The 14366-nt window shown below is 57.8% G+C and overlaps 1 protein-coding gene across 9 annotated transcripts; it reads left to right on the top strand.

Annotated features, from left to right (window-relative positions):
• The first annotated feature begins 272 nt into the window (after positions 1-272).
• CLN8 (CLN8 transmembrane ER and ERGIC protein) lies at positions 273-14360 on the top strand. 9 transcript variants are annotated; one of them, XM_055567589.1, is made up of 5 exons: positions 273-309; positions 1593-1663; positions 2544-2939; positions 6917-7529; positions 13500-14360. In XM_055567589.1, the coding sequence occupies exons 4-5, from the start codon at positions 7002-7004 to the stop codon at positions 13797-13799; spliced, it is 828 nt and encodes a 275-aa protein (XP_055423564.1). In that variant the 5' UTR covers positions 273-309; positions 1593-1663; positions 2544-2939; positions 6917-7001; the 3' UTR covers positions 13800-14360. The 9 variants fall into 9 exon arrangements, with proteins under 9 accessions (XP_055423564.1, XP_055423569.1, XP_055423561.1 ...); XM_055567591.1 differs by lacking the exon at positions 273-309 and adding an exon at positions 1275-1381; XM_055567590.1 differs by lacking the exon at positions 273-309 and adding an exon at positions 1400-1449.
• The last annotated feature ends 6 nt before the right edge of the window (positions 14361-14366 follow it).

The following is a 14366-nucleotide window of genomic DNA, read 5'->3' as shown; positions in this document are numbered from 1 at the left end:
GTGGCTTCCCCAGCGGTTCACATCTATTTCCACAAGACAGGCAGGACTCTGGTTCAACCTAGACAATGAGCCATGCCCGAGTGTGAGCGGAAATCTCCAGTGTGCTGGAAGGACACAGTAATCGATACTTTTTTTCAAGGTTGCTGATAATGTCCATGTCTTATTTCATCCTCAGAGAAGTCCTGAGAGGTGGCTGAGGCCGTGGTTCTCCTCACGGGTTACAGGGGCAGGAAGACTGTAGAGTGCGGGCTGGGCGGCACTGCTGCAGCTCAGTGAAGTGACTGCGGGCGCCTCAGGCAGCGGGTCAAGGTAGGGCGGGAGGGCAGAGGCCGCTTCCCATGGGACCTCACGGGCTCTTTCTGCCGCACCTGCTCTGGTCACTGGTCGCCGCGGAGGTGCCGGGCACGGGCCCAGGGGCTACTAACACCACAGTCAGAAAATCAACAGGGAACTAGGACAAACGCATGAGAGCACAGGATGCCCAGCGGTGACAAGTGTCCTGGAGGTAGCCTCGGGGATGAGACCGCGGGGAGGGCGCTGCTGGGGACACAGGAGCACGCGGGCAGCCGGCTGTGAGCAGGGCCGCAGTTCAGCGGGGTCTCATGGCCCCTCCCGCTGCTCCATCCGGGGCGCAGGGCTGCCTGGCTCCAGGCCGGGAGGTGGTCCCAGCGCTCCAGAGCCCGCCCTCGTGCTCCCGGGGCGAGGCCCCCACGCTGGGCGGGGACCAGGCGGCGGAGAGGGGGGGGTTCACCCGCCGACCTCACGGCCCCACGAGCCACCGGGCAGCAGTGCGGTCCCTGCCCCGGGCACGCGCGCCCGGCCGGCGCGCGGGGCTAGCCTGTAGGGAGCTGGTTACCTGCCCGGCCGAGGGGAAGCGAAACTGCGCCCGCGGCCTCTGCCGGGGGATCACTGCGGGCCCGGGGCTCCGCCGGGTGTCTCCGCGGGGCGCGGCGGGGGAACCGAGGCGTAGTCGGGCCGCGTTCCCGGCGAGTGCGGGACCGGCGGCCCTTTCCTGGTCCATCTCGGTCGGAGGAACAGACCTGGGCCGTGAAGGGCGCGTCCCGGGCTGGTTCCCTAGAGGCTAGAGAGCTCCGCCCCACCCCACGCTCGTGGTACGGCCCGCGCCCCCTGCACGTGATGGTACGGCCCGCACCCCTCCGTGCGGTGGTACGGCCCGCGCCCCCGCCCAGCCCGCACCCTTGGTATCGCCCACAGCCGGGCGGCCACGCCCCCGGGCGCGCATGCGCAGCGCCGGGCGCGAGGGTCTTGACACATCGTTGCTCGGGTGGGCGCTGGGCAGGGCCGGGTTCTCCTACTGGTCCTCGTCTCCTCGACGATCTGAGAGCCCCAGCCCCGCGCTGAGGATCCCCGCGCCCACCAGGTGCGGCCAGCGGTGCTTGACGGCCAGGCCTGGACTGTGGGGGCGGGATCCGGCTCGCCCGTCCTCAGGTGAGCGCGCAGGGGGTCAGGCTGTCCTGTCCGCAGGTGGGCCGGGCAATGGTCAGGTCACTCCGTCCTCGGGTGAGCCGCGCGGGGGTCTAATCGCCCCTTACGCAGATGGGCCGGCAAGGATCGGGTCGCTCTGTCCGCAGGTGAGCATGCAGAGGGACAGTCGTCCTGTCCGCAGGTGGGCCGGGCAGTGGTCAGGTCGCTCCGGCATCAGGTGAGCCGCGCGGGCCGCGGTGGGAGGGGTGCAGTCCGCGGGCGGTCCGAGAGGACACTGGCAGGCCGGCCCAGACCAGGTCGTGCTGGCTGTAGGACTTGTTTATATTTTTTGAATTATGTTCATTGAGAGTGTTTTTTTACTTACTTTTTGAATGTCAAAAATTAAGTGTATTTATTCTGTGTTAAATATTGACGTAAAATGGGTTGTACCACTTTAAAACTTGGAGAATACCTCTTTCACACTGCAGATTAAAGGGATGCAATTTTGTGGGGGGAATAGGGAATAGGAGCTTTTTTAGGAGATGAAAAGAACTGAAAAGTAAAAGAGGAGAGATCCACAAGGTGAGATGGAAATTGACCAGTTTTTTAACGACTTGGCTGGTTCTCTCCAAGCCATCAGTTGCTGCCACATCTCATCTTTAACTCAGTGGGATCTTCCTGCACGTCTTCACACGAGCTCTGCTCTGCATCCTCAAATCAGTGATATTCTTTTTTTTTTTTTTGAAGTATGATTGCTTTACCATGTTGAGCATGTCTTTAAATTTTGGGAGAAAAAAATGTTTAAAAGCTGCTGAAGTATAATTCTCAAAATACAGAGGCATAATTCCTGAGCAAACAGGGAGCACAGATCAGGTTGGACTAACTCGCTGAGGAAAGACTGTCAGAGAGGACAGAACCAACTCCGGGTTGGCGGTTGGGGCAGGGGATAGTCCAGGAATGCCACACCTCATCGGTGCCTCTGGCTGACCTCACAGAGCAGTCCCTGCTAAACAGACCCGCTGTGTGCCCTGGAAGGTCAGGTGACCTTCAGGGGCCTGCAAGCGATCCAGGGTGCCTTAAGAAAGCCTGCTTTTCCCTCTTTCTGACATATTTCCAAGTTTTGGATCAGTGTAGCCTCCAGTGAACGACGGGAGCTCACACCTGCTCTGGTGGCAAGACCCCGGTCCCCGGGACAGGGCAGCGGAAACCCTTCTCTTCAGTTTCCTAAGACGCCTGGTCCAGTGCAGGGAAGCGGCCGAAACCACCGAATCTTGTGAAAGAGACGAAGTTTGTACATAGATTGATTTCCCGAAGAAAATGGAGGCCTGTGGTGCAGAGGCGGGCTTTCCAGCCCCGGAGCCCCTTCCCCTCGGCTGTGGGGCCTTGGCTGCCCAGAAGCAGGGGCTGCAGTGGGGTGACTCCAGAGCCCCCCAGGATTGAAAGAGCAGGGGGTCCGTGCTCCTGGGTGTGGCTGTGCAGGGGGAAGCAACAGTGACCTCGAGCTGGGGCCTGAGGTAAGGCCAGCCTGCTGCCACGGGACCAGCTGGCCCCGGGTGCCCTTGACTAGAAGGTGAGGGGTGGGGTGGGGTGGGGGGCAGGCGCTGAGCCGCTGGAGCTCTGCCCGCCACCCTCTGGTCTGTGCTGCCTTCCTGAGCAGGGCCCGGCTGTACCCTGGGGTGCTGCTTGCCAAGGGGCAGCAGTGCCACCTCAGGGTTCTGGGGGCTGTCTGGCCGCTGACTAGGTTCCTGCAGACCACCTCCAACCCAAGGCCTGGACTTGCCCCTCATGGCTCAGATGGGTCACCTCTCCTGTGTATCCCTGAGGCCCAGGGTGACAGGTTGGACCTGCCCAACCTGCCCAGAAACTCTGAGCAGGCAGCTCTGCAGGAGGGTGTGTTCAGGGAGGGCTTGAGCACAGGGTGGGGCAGGTATACTGGGATCGAGTCCTGGGGGTGGAGTCCTGGGGGTGGAGTACTGGGGTCAGGTCCTGGGGGTGGAGTATGGGGGTCAGCTCCCAGGGGTTGAGTCCTGGGGTCGAGTCCTGGGGGTGACGTACTGGGGTTGGGTCCCAGGGGTGGAGTACTAGGGGTCAGGTACTGGAGTAGAGTACTGGGGTCAGGTACTGGGGGTAGAGTACTAAGGCAAGGTACTAAGGCTGGGTACTAGGGGTGGAGTACTGGAGTTGAGTACTGGGAGTAGAGTACTGGGGTCAGGTACTGGGGGTGGGTCCTGGGGTTGGGTACTGGGGTAGAGTACTGGGGTAGAGTACTGGGAGTGGAGTACTGGGGTCAGGTACTGGGGGTGGGTCCTGGGGTTGGGTACTGGGGTAGAGTACTGGGGTAGAGTACTGGGAGTGGAGTACTGGGGTCAGGTACTGGGAGTGGAGTACTGGGACCAGGTCCTGGGGTGAAGTACTGGGGTTGAGTACTGGGGGTCAGGTACTTGGGTGGAGTACTGGGGGTAGGGTACTGGGATCAGGTACTGGGGGTGGAGTACTGAGGCCATGTACTGGGGTTGGGTCCTGGGGATGGAGTACTGGGGTTGAGTACTGAGAGTAGAGTACTGGGGTCAGGTACTGGGGCTGGAGTACTGGGACCGGGTCCTGGGGTCGGGTCCTGGGGTGAAGTACTGGGGGTCGGATACTTGGGTAGAGTACTGGAGGTGGAGTACTGGGGTCAGGTACTGGGGGTGGAGTACTGAGGCAAGGTACTGGGGGTGGGTCCTGGGGTTGGGTACTGGGGGTGGAATACTGGGGTCAGGTACTGGGGGTGGAGTACTGGGACTGGGTCTTGGGGTCGGGTCCTGGAAGTGAAGTACTGGGGTTGAGTACTGGGGGTTGGGTACTTGGGTGGAGTACTGGGGGTCAGGTACTGGGGTTGGGTACTGGGGGTGGACCCCTGAGGTCAGGTGCTGGAGTGGGGTACTGGGGGTCGGGTACTGGGGGTGGAGTCCTGGGGTCGGGTCCCAGGTCTGCAGAGGGAGTTGCGTCCGTGTCTCTGATGGGTCCCACCTCGGCTCTGTCTGGCCTGGGAGCTTTAGTGTCTGCCTTGACAGCAGCACAGATCCTGGAAGGCGTGAGGACCCGGAACCAGGCTGAGGTTGCCTGTCAGTGACTCTGGAGGCCAGTGGTTTTCCTGGTTCCTGGGTGCTGGGAGCCGCCCTCCCCTCTGCCCTGGCTTCTCCTGTGTCCTCAGAGGTGGGTGGTCGACTCTGCTGCGGCCTCGTGTCTCCACTTCCCACCCTCCCAGGCCCTCTGCCTGGCCCCTCAGGACTGCACGTCTCTGTGTGCCGCCTGGTGGGCAGCAGGGAGGTCAGAGGCGGGGACGTGGCGTGGGGGGTGCTGGTTTGTTCCGGGCTTTCTCTCCAGGATGACTGGGTTTGGTTTGGTTTTTAACTTGGCTCACAGTTAAAACCACCTGCAGCATACAGGAGACGTTCACACACTTTCAGTTGCGTTCACTTGGTTAGGAAAAGGAAGCCACTAAACCACCGCGTCTCAGAGTCTCAGGGCCCTAGAGCTGGGGGCACCGGGCATGTTCAGTGGTTCTGCACCTGTTTAGGGCACCTGGGCATGTCAGACATGCCCGCAGCTGGCCCTTCAGGGCAGTGAGGGCAGGCCCTGGGCAGGTGCCCGGGGCGCCCTGCGTGATTGAAAGGAACAGGTGAGCCCGCGGGCGGTCTGAGCCCCCGGCCCAGCTCTGAGGGCCTGGACGTGGCTGTCAGAGGTCTGTGGAGCAGCCTGGGCTCACCTGGCTCCTGGGAATCCACGGTCCCGTGAGCCGGGCAGACCCCCAGCCAGCAGCTCCGCGTCGGCTCCTGCCCTCCTCTCCGCCAACCTCCGTCCTGCAGTCAGACTCCGGCTCCTGGGTTCCCTCTCCTAAACTGTGGAGTCGGGGTCAGAACCTACCGCCCTGTTCCTGGTTCTTTAGTCCCGGGGCCCCAGGGTCCGCCAGCCTTGGAGAAGAGGCCTCTGTACAGGCCACTCCCCTGGAGAGCTTGAGTTGTTTAGTCAGAGCTTTTCAAGGTCATGGGGGAAGGGGAACCCCCATTTCAAGACAGAGCTCCATGAAATGAGGTGCTGGCTCGGAGCGCAGTGCCAGGGGGACGTGTGAAGGGAGGGGGCGGACAGGATGAAGGCTTGGGAGGGGCTGCCTTTCAGCAGAGCTCAGGGTCACACGGCCCCTGCGTGGGGCCCGGCTCTGGATGGTGAGGCTTCCTTCCATCTGCCTAGCCCACTCCTGTCGGAGCTGGTCCTCACCCTGTTTGGCTGGAAGCTGACCACTGCGGGACCAGATGGCTCCGGGCTCTGTTCTGAGAGGGTCAGACAGGTGTGGCCACGGAGGACGACAAAGCCCGTGGTGCTCACAGGGCCTGGAGGCGGGGCCCAGGGCTCAGAGGACAGAGGGCAGGACAGAGCGGGATGGAGGCCACGGCCTGTCCTGGGGTTTGTTGGGAAAAGCAAGCAGGGTGGGGTGAACCCGAGACTGGCCTGTTCTAGTGATTTCTCTGGGCTTTGGGCGACAGGGGTGTTCTGAGCTGCCAGGCACCCGGCCGGGGTGATCCAGGCAGAGGAGTGTCCTCTCCTGGGGGCAGGGCAGGTGGTGGAGGCTGGGTCTGGCCAGGGGGGTTGGCACAGGTCATGGGTGGCTCCTGATGGGCCCTTGGCTAGTGGGGTAGTGTCTGGGGAGTCCAGATGTCAGAACATCACAGTAGACAGAAATATAGATATATACACACACACACAGATGTGTACACACATAGATGTACACACAGGTGTACACAGACAGATACATGCAAACATAGATGTACACAGAGATACACACAAATGTGTATACACATAGATGTATACACACACACACAGATACACTTATGCACAGAGATCAGAGAGATACATGCACACACAGATACACGCAAACATAGATGTACACAGAGATACACACAGATGTGTACACACATAGATGTGCACACACACACAGAGATACACTTATGCACAGAGATCAGAGAGATACATGCACACACAGATGTACACACATAGATACACATACAGATGTACATACAGAGAGATACATGCACACACAGATGTACACACACAGAGAGATACACACACACAGATTTGTACACACATACACATGTGCACAGGGATCAGAGATACACACACACAGATGTACACACATAGATACACATACAGATTACACACAGAGATACACGCACACACAGATGTACACACACAGATACACGCATAGACGTGCACACACAGATGAGTCGGGCCCGTGTCTTTCCCTGCCCCATCCACACCCCCTCCGTCTGTCACGTCACTGTCTCTCGTGCATCTGTCCCTCCAGTGGAAGCTTTCTTGCTATGTGTGTGTCACCCAGACGCAGGAGCACAAGGTGGGGGCTTGTTGCCTGTGCTGTGACCGTCTCCCTGGCGCGGGCGCGGCCTGTGTGCCGCTCTGTCCGGCCAGCAGAAGGTCAGGCTCTGTTCTTCCCCAGGGTGAGGACGGGCGCATGAGGGTCTGGGGGCCACAGCCCTGGTGTAGCGTGTGGACCCCGGCCTGGCTGAGACGACGCGGGCAGCATGAGCCTCCTGGGTGCTGGTGCCCTTGACCTGGACTACACCTCTGGGCAGGTCCGCGGGGCACTGGCGGCCGCCGGCTGTGCCTTCTACCTGGGCGTCTTCGTGGTCTGCCACCGGCTGTCCTCCTCCCTGAACGCCACCTACCGCTCGCTGGCAGCCCGCGAGCAGGTCTTCTGGAACCTGGCGGCCACACGCGCGGTCTTCGGCATCCAGGGCACCGCGGCGGGGCTGTGGGCGCTGCTGCTGGACCCCGTGCTCCAGGCCGACAAGGCGCTCGGCCAGCAGGACTGGTGCTGGTTCCACATCACCACGGCGACCGGCTTCTTCTTCTTCGAGAACCTCGCCCTTCATGTGTCCAATGCGCTCTTCCACACCTTCGATGGCTTCCTGGCTGTGCACCACCTCTTTGCTTTCCTGGGGTTTCTCGGCTCTGCGGTCAACCTCCAAGCCGGCCACTACCTGCCCATGGTCACGCTGCTCCTGGAGATGAGCACGCCCTTCACCTGCATCTCCTGGATGCTGCTGAAGGTAGGCCCCCACACCTGCTCAGTCTGTTCCTCCATAGCCTCTGCACCCAGCTGCAGTCCCTTCACCCCTGACGCCCCTGCTGCTGGCCCCTTGTGGCCTGTGCTGTCCGCAGGCTGGGTTAGAGCTTAAAGGCAGTAGGAAGCTCATTCTGATCGAATTGCATTTTAATAATTTTCAGCAGACTTCCAGCCCATGGCAAAAGAAGATGTGCTGGATGTCGCGTCTGCCGTGGTGGACAGGGCTTTTGGTAGATGCTCACTTGGTTCCTGTGTCGCGTCTTCATGGTGGCGCTGTGGCTCGGTAGTTGCGGCTCGCGGGTTTAGTTGCAGACGCCCCCTGGCAAGTGGGATCAAACCCGTGTCCCCTGCCTTGGAAAGTGCATTCTTAACCTGGACCACCAGGGAGGTCTCAGCAGACAGTGTTTGTAAGCCCTTGAAAACGTGCTTTTTCTATGTGTCTGTATACATCTCTTGAAGGTTTTATTTCACGTTGCATTATTTTACACACATCTTCGTGGCCAGCACAGCATTGTCAGCCATAGGACACGTGTGCAGCAGGTTTCTGGAGCTTACTCGTCCCGTTTGATTTGAAACCTGCTGCCTGTTGCTGGGTACCTCCCCGCTGCCTCCCTGCCGCCCCCGGCAGCCACCCTCCACAGTTGACTTAGGGCTGCCGGACACCTCGTCCACGTGCACTTGTGCCGTCTTTCCTGTCCTGGTTTGTGTCACTGGGTGAACGTCCTCCGGGTCCAGCCGTGCTGTCACATGCTGAAGAGCTCCCTCCTTTTCTCGGGCTGGAGGTCTTCCCACTACGAGTGTGAGTGCATTCTCCTCGCCCGCCGTCCGTCAGGGAGCGCTCGGGGGTGCTTCGGCCTCAGTCACTGTGACTCACGCTGCGGTGAACACAGGGGCACTGAGGCCCTTCCAGATCCTGGTTTCGGTTCCTTTACTGGGCCCTAAGGCAGTTCCGGTTTTAGAAACGAACCCCCCGCGCTGTTCCCCGCAGTGGCTGCACATTCTGTATTCCCACCAGCAGCGCCGAGTTTGAGGTTCTCCACGTCCTCCGCAGTGTATGCTTTCTTTGTTTCTTGGCTGTTGGCTCATTGCCTTCGGTCTTGTTTTTCCCTGATGACTGGTAACGGGGAGCATGTTTTCATTTCACCTGCCTGTTGGCCATTGGTGTGTCATCTTTGGAAAACCGTTCAAGTCCTTGGCCCACGTTTCAATCAGAGTCTTTGTTATTTTTTACTGTTGAGTTGTAGTCCTGTTTTAAAAAACAATTTTATGTATTTATCTATTTATTTTTGGCTGTGCTGGGTCTTCGTTGCTGCTCATTGACTTTCCTCTCGTTGCATAGAACAGGGTCTTCCCTGCAGTTGCGGCGGCAGGCTTCTCTTGCTTTGGCTCGTGGGCCCCGGGGCTCGTGGGCTCAGGAGCTGCGACTCCTGGGCTCCAGAGTGTAGGCTCAGTAGGTGTTGCTCAAGGGCATAATTTCTGTGCAGCACGTGGGGTCTTCCTGAATCAGGGGTCAAGCCTGTGTCTCCTGCAGTGGCAGGCGGCATTCTTTACCACTGAGCCACCAGGGAATCCCTGGAGTTCCTATGTTCAAGATTAATCTCTTACTAGACATATGGTTGGCAAATATTTTCTCCCACTTTGTAGGTTGCCTTTTCACTCTGTTGTTTCCTTTGCTTTGAAGACACTTTTTAGTTTGCCGTCCCAGTTGTTTATGTTTCCGTTGTCTTTGTTTTTTGGTGTAATGTTTGTCAGAAGATGTGGTGTCTCCAGCCTTGTTCTTTTCTTTGAAGGTTGATTTGGGTATTTGGGGTCTTCTGTGGTTTTGTGTGAACTTTAGATTTTTATTGTTGTTACAAATGCCATTGGAGTTTTGGCAAGGGTTACACTGTACACCTCCCATGTGGCTCAGATGGTAAAGAATCTGCCTGCCGTGCGGGAGATCTGAGTGCGACCCCTGGGTCGGGAAGATCCCCTGAAGAAGGGAAAGGTAACCCACTCCAATATTCTTGCCTGGAGAGTCCCATGGACAGAGGAGCCTAGTGGGCTACAGTCCAGGGGCTTGCAAAGAGTCGGACTCGACTGAGGACCTGACGCACCTTACACTGAACCTGTAGGTGACTGGGGACCTCCATGGTGAGTTTCCAGTTCAGTTTTGTGTTCTTCAGCTCCTTGGTTTCCGTTGGGACTTTGTTTACATTTCATCTGTTCACTAATGTTCCATTTTTATAAACCGTGTGTTTCTCTTGGCCGCACGGGGTCCTTGCTGCAGCACACAGGCCCTCTCTGGTTGCCATATCAGGCTTCTTGTCACCGTGGCTTCTCCTGTTGCAGACCATGAGCTCCAGGGCACTCAGGCTCAGGAGCTGTGGCACGTGGCTTCACTGCTCTGCATGTGGGGTCCTGGACCGGGGATCAAGCCCTGTCCCTGCATTGGCAGGTGGATTTGCAGCGCCTGCGCCACCGGGGAAGCCCAGTGTCCCACTCTGTCCCTGTGTCCTCCTGCCCCCGGGGAACATCCTATGCCAGTCCCAGGGACTCCCCTCAGCAGGGCTGGGGATGGGTCCTGCCCCTCTGTGTGGAGCGAAAGGTTATGCCTCATCTTCGGGCCTCTGTTGGAGTCTGTGCATTAGACGGAGCTGACCTCTTCCCAGCTCGCAACCAATTGACCCAGCCCGGGCCCTGGGGCTTCTTGTCCCTCTTCCCAGCTCGCAACCAATCGACCCAGCCCGGGCCCTGGGGCTTCTTGTCAGCATCCTCCTGGGGGAGGGCGGAGGCTGTGGCTTTTGTCTGATCACAAGTTGGGGTGCTGGATGCCCCAGCCCCTCCCTCTTCGGCGTGAAGCAGGGAGCTGGGGTATCCTCCTGACCCCAGGGTGCTGTGGGACATGGACCGTCCTGTCGCTCCTGGGGGCCTGTCCTGGCGGCAGGGCCCTTTCCGTGGGTCCCTGATTCCTCACGACGGAGTTTGCCTGTGGTCTGCAGCTCACACAGGCCTCCCCCAGCGCCCTTCACACATCAGGCACTGGGGAGGGGGTCTTTGGCAGCTCCTCCCAAGGTGGGGCGGCCCCCCTCCTCAGGAAGCAGACAGACCTCAGCTGTGGGGGGAATCCCAGAGGGAGGCACTTTGGGGTCTTTTCCCTCTGAAGTGTTTGTATGCCATTCACTTAGGATGGAAATGAAAAAGGGGGGTCCGGGGATGGGACCCCATTCTTGCAGCCTTGCTGTGTTCACCACGTGGCCAGCGGCCCCACAGCAAAGCTGTCCCCTCAGCTAGGAAAGCTCAGAGCCAGCGTGTCCAGGTAGACTAGTTCTTCTAGTTCAGGTCCTGTTGAGCCTTGGGAGTAAATGCCGCTCTCAGCCTTTCATAACGCTGCCGAGTTCTTGCTTCGTAGGGCTTCGGGGTCCAGGCACTCTCGCCGTGGACTCTGGTGTGATGAGATGCGGGCGGGTGTCAGGACCGGACTTCACCACTGTGATGTAGTTTACACCCCAGATGGGCTCACGCTTCTGTTTCCTCCTTCAGTTTGGTTCTGAAATGCTGTTTAGAAATAATAATAAATGAATTACACACTCATACATCTAAGCTGGTTCATCCACAGAGACACTAATCCAGGTGTAGATGAATTGATATTAAAAAAAAACAATGAATTTATGTATAAATATATGCCAGGCACACTACTTGCTGGGACCCAAGCTAGACAAAGGAACCTTGCATGGTTAAGTTTCAGATTGTTACTGACCCAGCTTTTCTCAGAGCATTTGGTGATGATGAATGCAAAAATTTTAGTGCCCGAGTAAGAGCAAAAATGCTCAGTTCTCAAGCTTGGAGTTTTCTGAACTTAATGTAATTATTGTAGGAGTAAAAGTTCGTGCTTCTGGTGTAGATGTTAGTGATTTAAAATGACTGCTTTCAGCACGTGGGGAAACCATGGAAAAGAGGACATTTAGTGAACTTTGGAGGAGACCGTTCAGTGGATGGAAGATGGCTTGCTGGCCTCTTGGGTGGAAAGGATGAGCAGTGGCCCCCCGTCCCCCAAGCATCCACAACTCACTCTGCACTTGGTGTGTGCAGCCCAGGGCACGCTTAGCTCACGTCCCCACTCTACAGTTTGTACATTTAACGTCCTTGGGCCAAGGCAAAGGCTAAATCTTTCTCATGTAAGGAATCTCTCATTGAAAGCCTCAAACCTTACATGTTTTGGTGTTTGAGAAGCACTCTTTTCTGTCTGATCGTACAGTTTAAGTTTTACTTGTGTGAGTCATGATTCTGACTGACATCAAGTGGAGAATGCCTGCCCGCCGCACTGGGTATAAAACTGTTTCTATAGAACTGTGTTGTTTCCCTAGTATTCTGTGGTTTTCTTTTTCTTTGAAATATTGACATTTAATCCATTTGGAAAAAAAAGTATTTTTAAGTAAGGTGGGAAGTGAGATCCCACTGGATTTCCCAGGAAGCGAGCAAGCATCCTGATGTAATTACATCATCCATCCTTTCTCTGGGGAGTCAAAATGCTGCCCAGTATCAGCTCTCTGTATATTTTACTTACTTCTCATTTTGTGTTGTTTATTTCTTGCACTGCAATCACCTTATTTCTGAAGCGTCCCCACATTTCATCCTTTACTGAGGCACCTTCAGCCCTCCTGGTGCATTTACTGCATGGGTGGCATTATTTAGAGTTATTTTAAAGCGATAAAATATGGAGGGAGGTATTCTCTTATTTAGACTAAATCTGGATGGATTCTAGGAGGGAAGAATGTAATATCTTTTGAGTGTTTTCCATCTGAGAACATACGTGCCCCAATTCATCCAAGACTTTTTCTGAAGACCTGTTAGGGATCCTGGGCTCCCTGCTCACTGCTGTTTCACTCTGCCTCATCCTTCTGCTTTTCTTCACACTCATTTCTTGGTCTAGGCTTGGTAGAAGCTAATGTAAATAGAGTTTTTAATATTTAAAACTGCCGGAATAAATAGGGTGTTTCTCTGGGTATTATCTGCAGATGATTTAAACATCCCTGGTAGTAGAAGAGGACATGGTCATGTCTGGCCTAGAAACAGCAGGCAACTCAAATTTTCTGTGAAGTTATTTTTGGAAGTTCACAGTACTTCAGACAAGGAAGAAACTCCTGTTTTCCCACTGTTTTAAGTTGGCCCTGGGTCACGGGTCCCGTTGCTTCTCGTCTTTCTGTGTCAGAGCTGTGTGAACACCTTCTGCAGCTCCGAGAGGTTAGGGTCTTCCTCTGTTACAGTGTGGTCCCTCCAGAGGTCAGTGTCCATGTCCCTTCAGGACTTGGCAGGTGCAGCTGCAGCAAAGCCACCCTGTTCCCAGGGTCACCGGGCAGCTGCCTGGCCCGTGGCAGCACCTCCCTGGGCCCTTCTCCTCCTGCATGTTCCAGACGGGCCCTCCCCTGGGAGGGGGCCCAGGACAAGCCCCAGCCCCAGTGTGGCCCAGAGCGGCGAGGAGAGGCCGGGGTGCACAAGCTTGTGGGTCTGAGGTGTGCGGGCCGTCCTGGTGCAGCGAGATCCCCACCACAAGCCAGGAAGGCTTATCTCTGTGTGCCCGGTCTGCTGTGCAGAGTCTTCAGGTTCCCTGTTGGGTTTTGGCTACAGCTAGTTTTTCTGTGAATTTAGAATAATTTTAGGGCATGTTCACTTGGGCTTGTGTCCTTGGGCTACTGGGGTGACAGTTCCAGAAGACAAACGGGGTCACATCTCATCCCGGGGCCTGGGGAGGTTGGTCACAGGTGATGGATGGGTCTCCCAGCGTCACCTAGTCACTGGCTGTGTGCAGTGTGTGCACGACCCTGGGGGTGAGGGGGGCAGTCCCAGAGAGGGAGGCACCGGTCGGCTGTGGGCGGGGCGGGGGCGGCTGTGGGCGGGGCAGGGGGCGGCTGTGGGCGGGGCGGGCGGCAGGAGGCCCGCGGCCCCGCCCCTGACCGCACTCTGCCCCCGACAGGCCGGCTGCGCGAACTCGAGGCTCTGGAGGCTAAACCAGTGGGCCATGGTGCACCTGTTCCACTGCCGCATGGTGCTCACCTACCACATGTGGTGGGTCTGCCTGGGCCACTGGGCCGGCCTGGCCCACAGCCTCTTCCCGCCGCACCTGGCGCTCTTCGTGGTTGGCCTGGCCCTCCTCACGCTGCTCATCAACCCCTACTGGACCCGCAAGAAGACGCAGCAGCTGCTCAACCCCGTGGACTGGAACTTCGCGCCTGGCACCCCCAACGGGCCAGCACAGCCCAAGAAGGCCAGGTAGCAGCCTCGACCCCCAGCCCGCGGCCTGCGGCCGCCCCCCAACACCAACTCCAGGCGTGCATGCCCGCCGCGTGGCGCCGGATGGCCCAGAGAGGACGTGCCCAGGGACAGCATCCCGCCCGGCCTGTGCGCGGTCTCCCCAAGAGGGCCGTGGGGCAGCCCCCGAGGCGTCCCTGCGACCTGCTCACGGCCCTGCTCGCGTGGGCAGGAGAGAAGGGCCCCAGGTCGTTACCCCAACACCCGCCGAGGGGGCGTCTCCCCGGCGAAGCTTATCCAAGCGAGAATTTTGCTTCCCCTTTGTGAGGCTCTGCTGACACTGGAGGGAGATGCGAGTAATCACTTGTCTGGATGTGAGAGCTGCTTTTAACCAGGTGTGCAGCCAGCCCGTTACTCCTAATCGCTGTGGGTTTCGAGTCAGGGAGCCGTCGGGGGGACCCGCCTCGCGGTGCTGGGCTGCAGGCCGCCACCCTCACGTGTTGGCCCCACAGTTTGACTGACAGTGCTGACATCTTTTTCTTGCCACGAATGTGCAATTAAAATGAAAAGCTTGTATCTGTTGAAAGTGCCC

The sequence above is a fragment of the Bubalus kerabau genome, chromosome 2 (genome assembly GCF_029407905.1).
Source record: "Bubalus kerabau isolate K-KA32 ecotype Philippines breed swamp buffalo chromosome 2, PCC_UOA_SB_1v2, whole genome shotgun sequence".
NCBI classification, from domain to species: domain Eukaryota; kingdom Metazoa; phylum Chordata; class Mammalia; order Artiodactyla; family Bovidae; genus Bubalus; species Bubalus kerabau.
This window is presented reverse-complemented; position numbering and strand designations above follow the sequence as displayed.

What these genes read in the sequence shown, in the direction of transcription:
- CLN8 (XM_055567586.1), top strand. Translation starts at nt 1,242, where the DNA reads ATGCGCAGCGCCGGGCGCGAGGGTCTTGACACATCGTTGCTCGGGTGG. An exon ending in TCAGGTCGCTCCGGCATCAG is followed by an intron (nt 1,664 to 7,052) that starts GTGAGCCGCGCG and finishes ACCTCTGGGCAG; the next exon opens with GTCCGCGGGGCACTGGCGGC. An exon ending in TCTCCTGGATGCTGCTGAAG is followed by an intron (nt 7,530 to 13,499) that starts GTAGGCCCCCAC and finishes TGCCCCCGACAG; the next exon opens with GCCGGCTGCGCGAACTCGAG.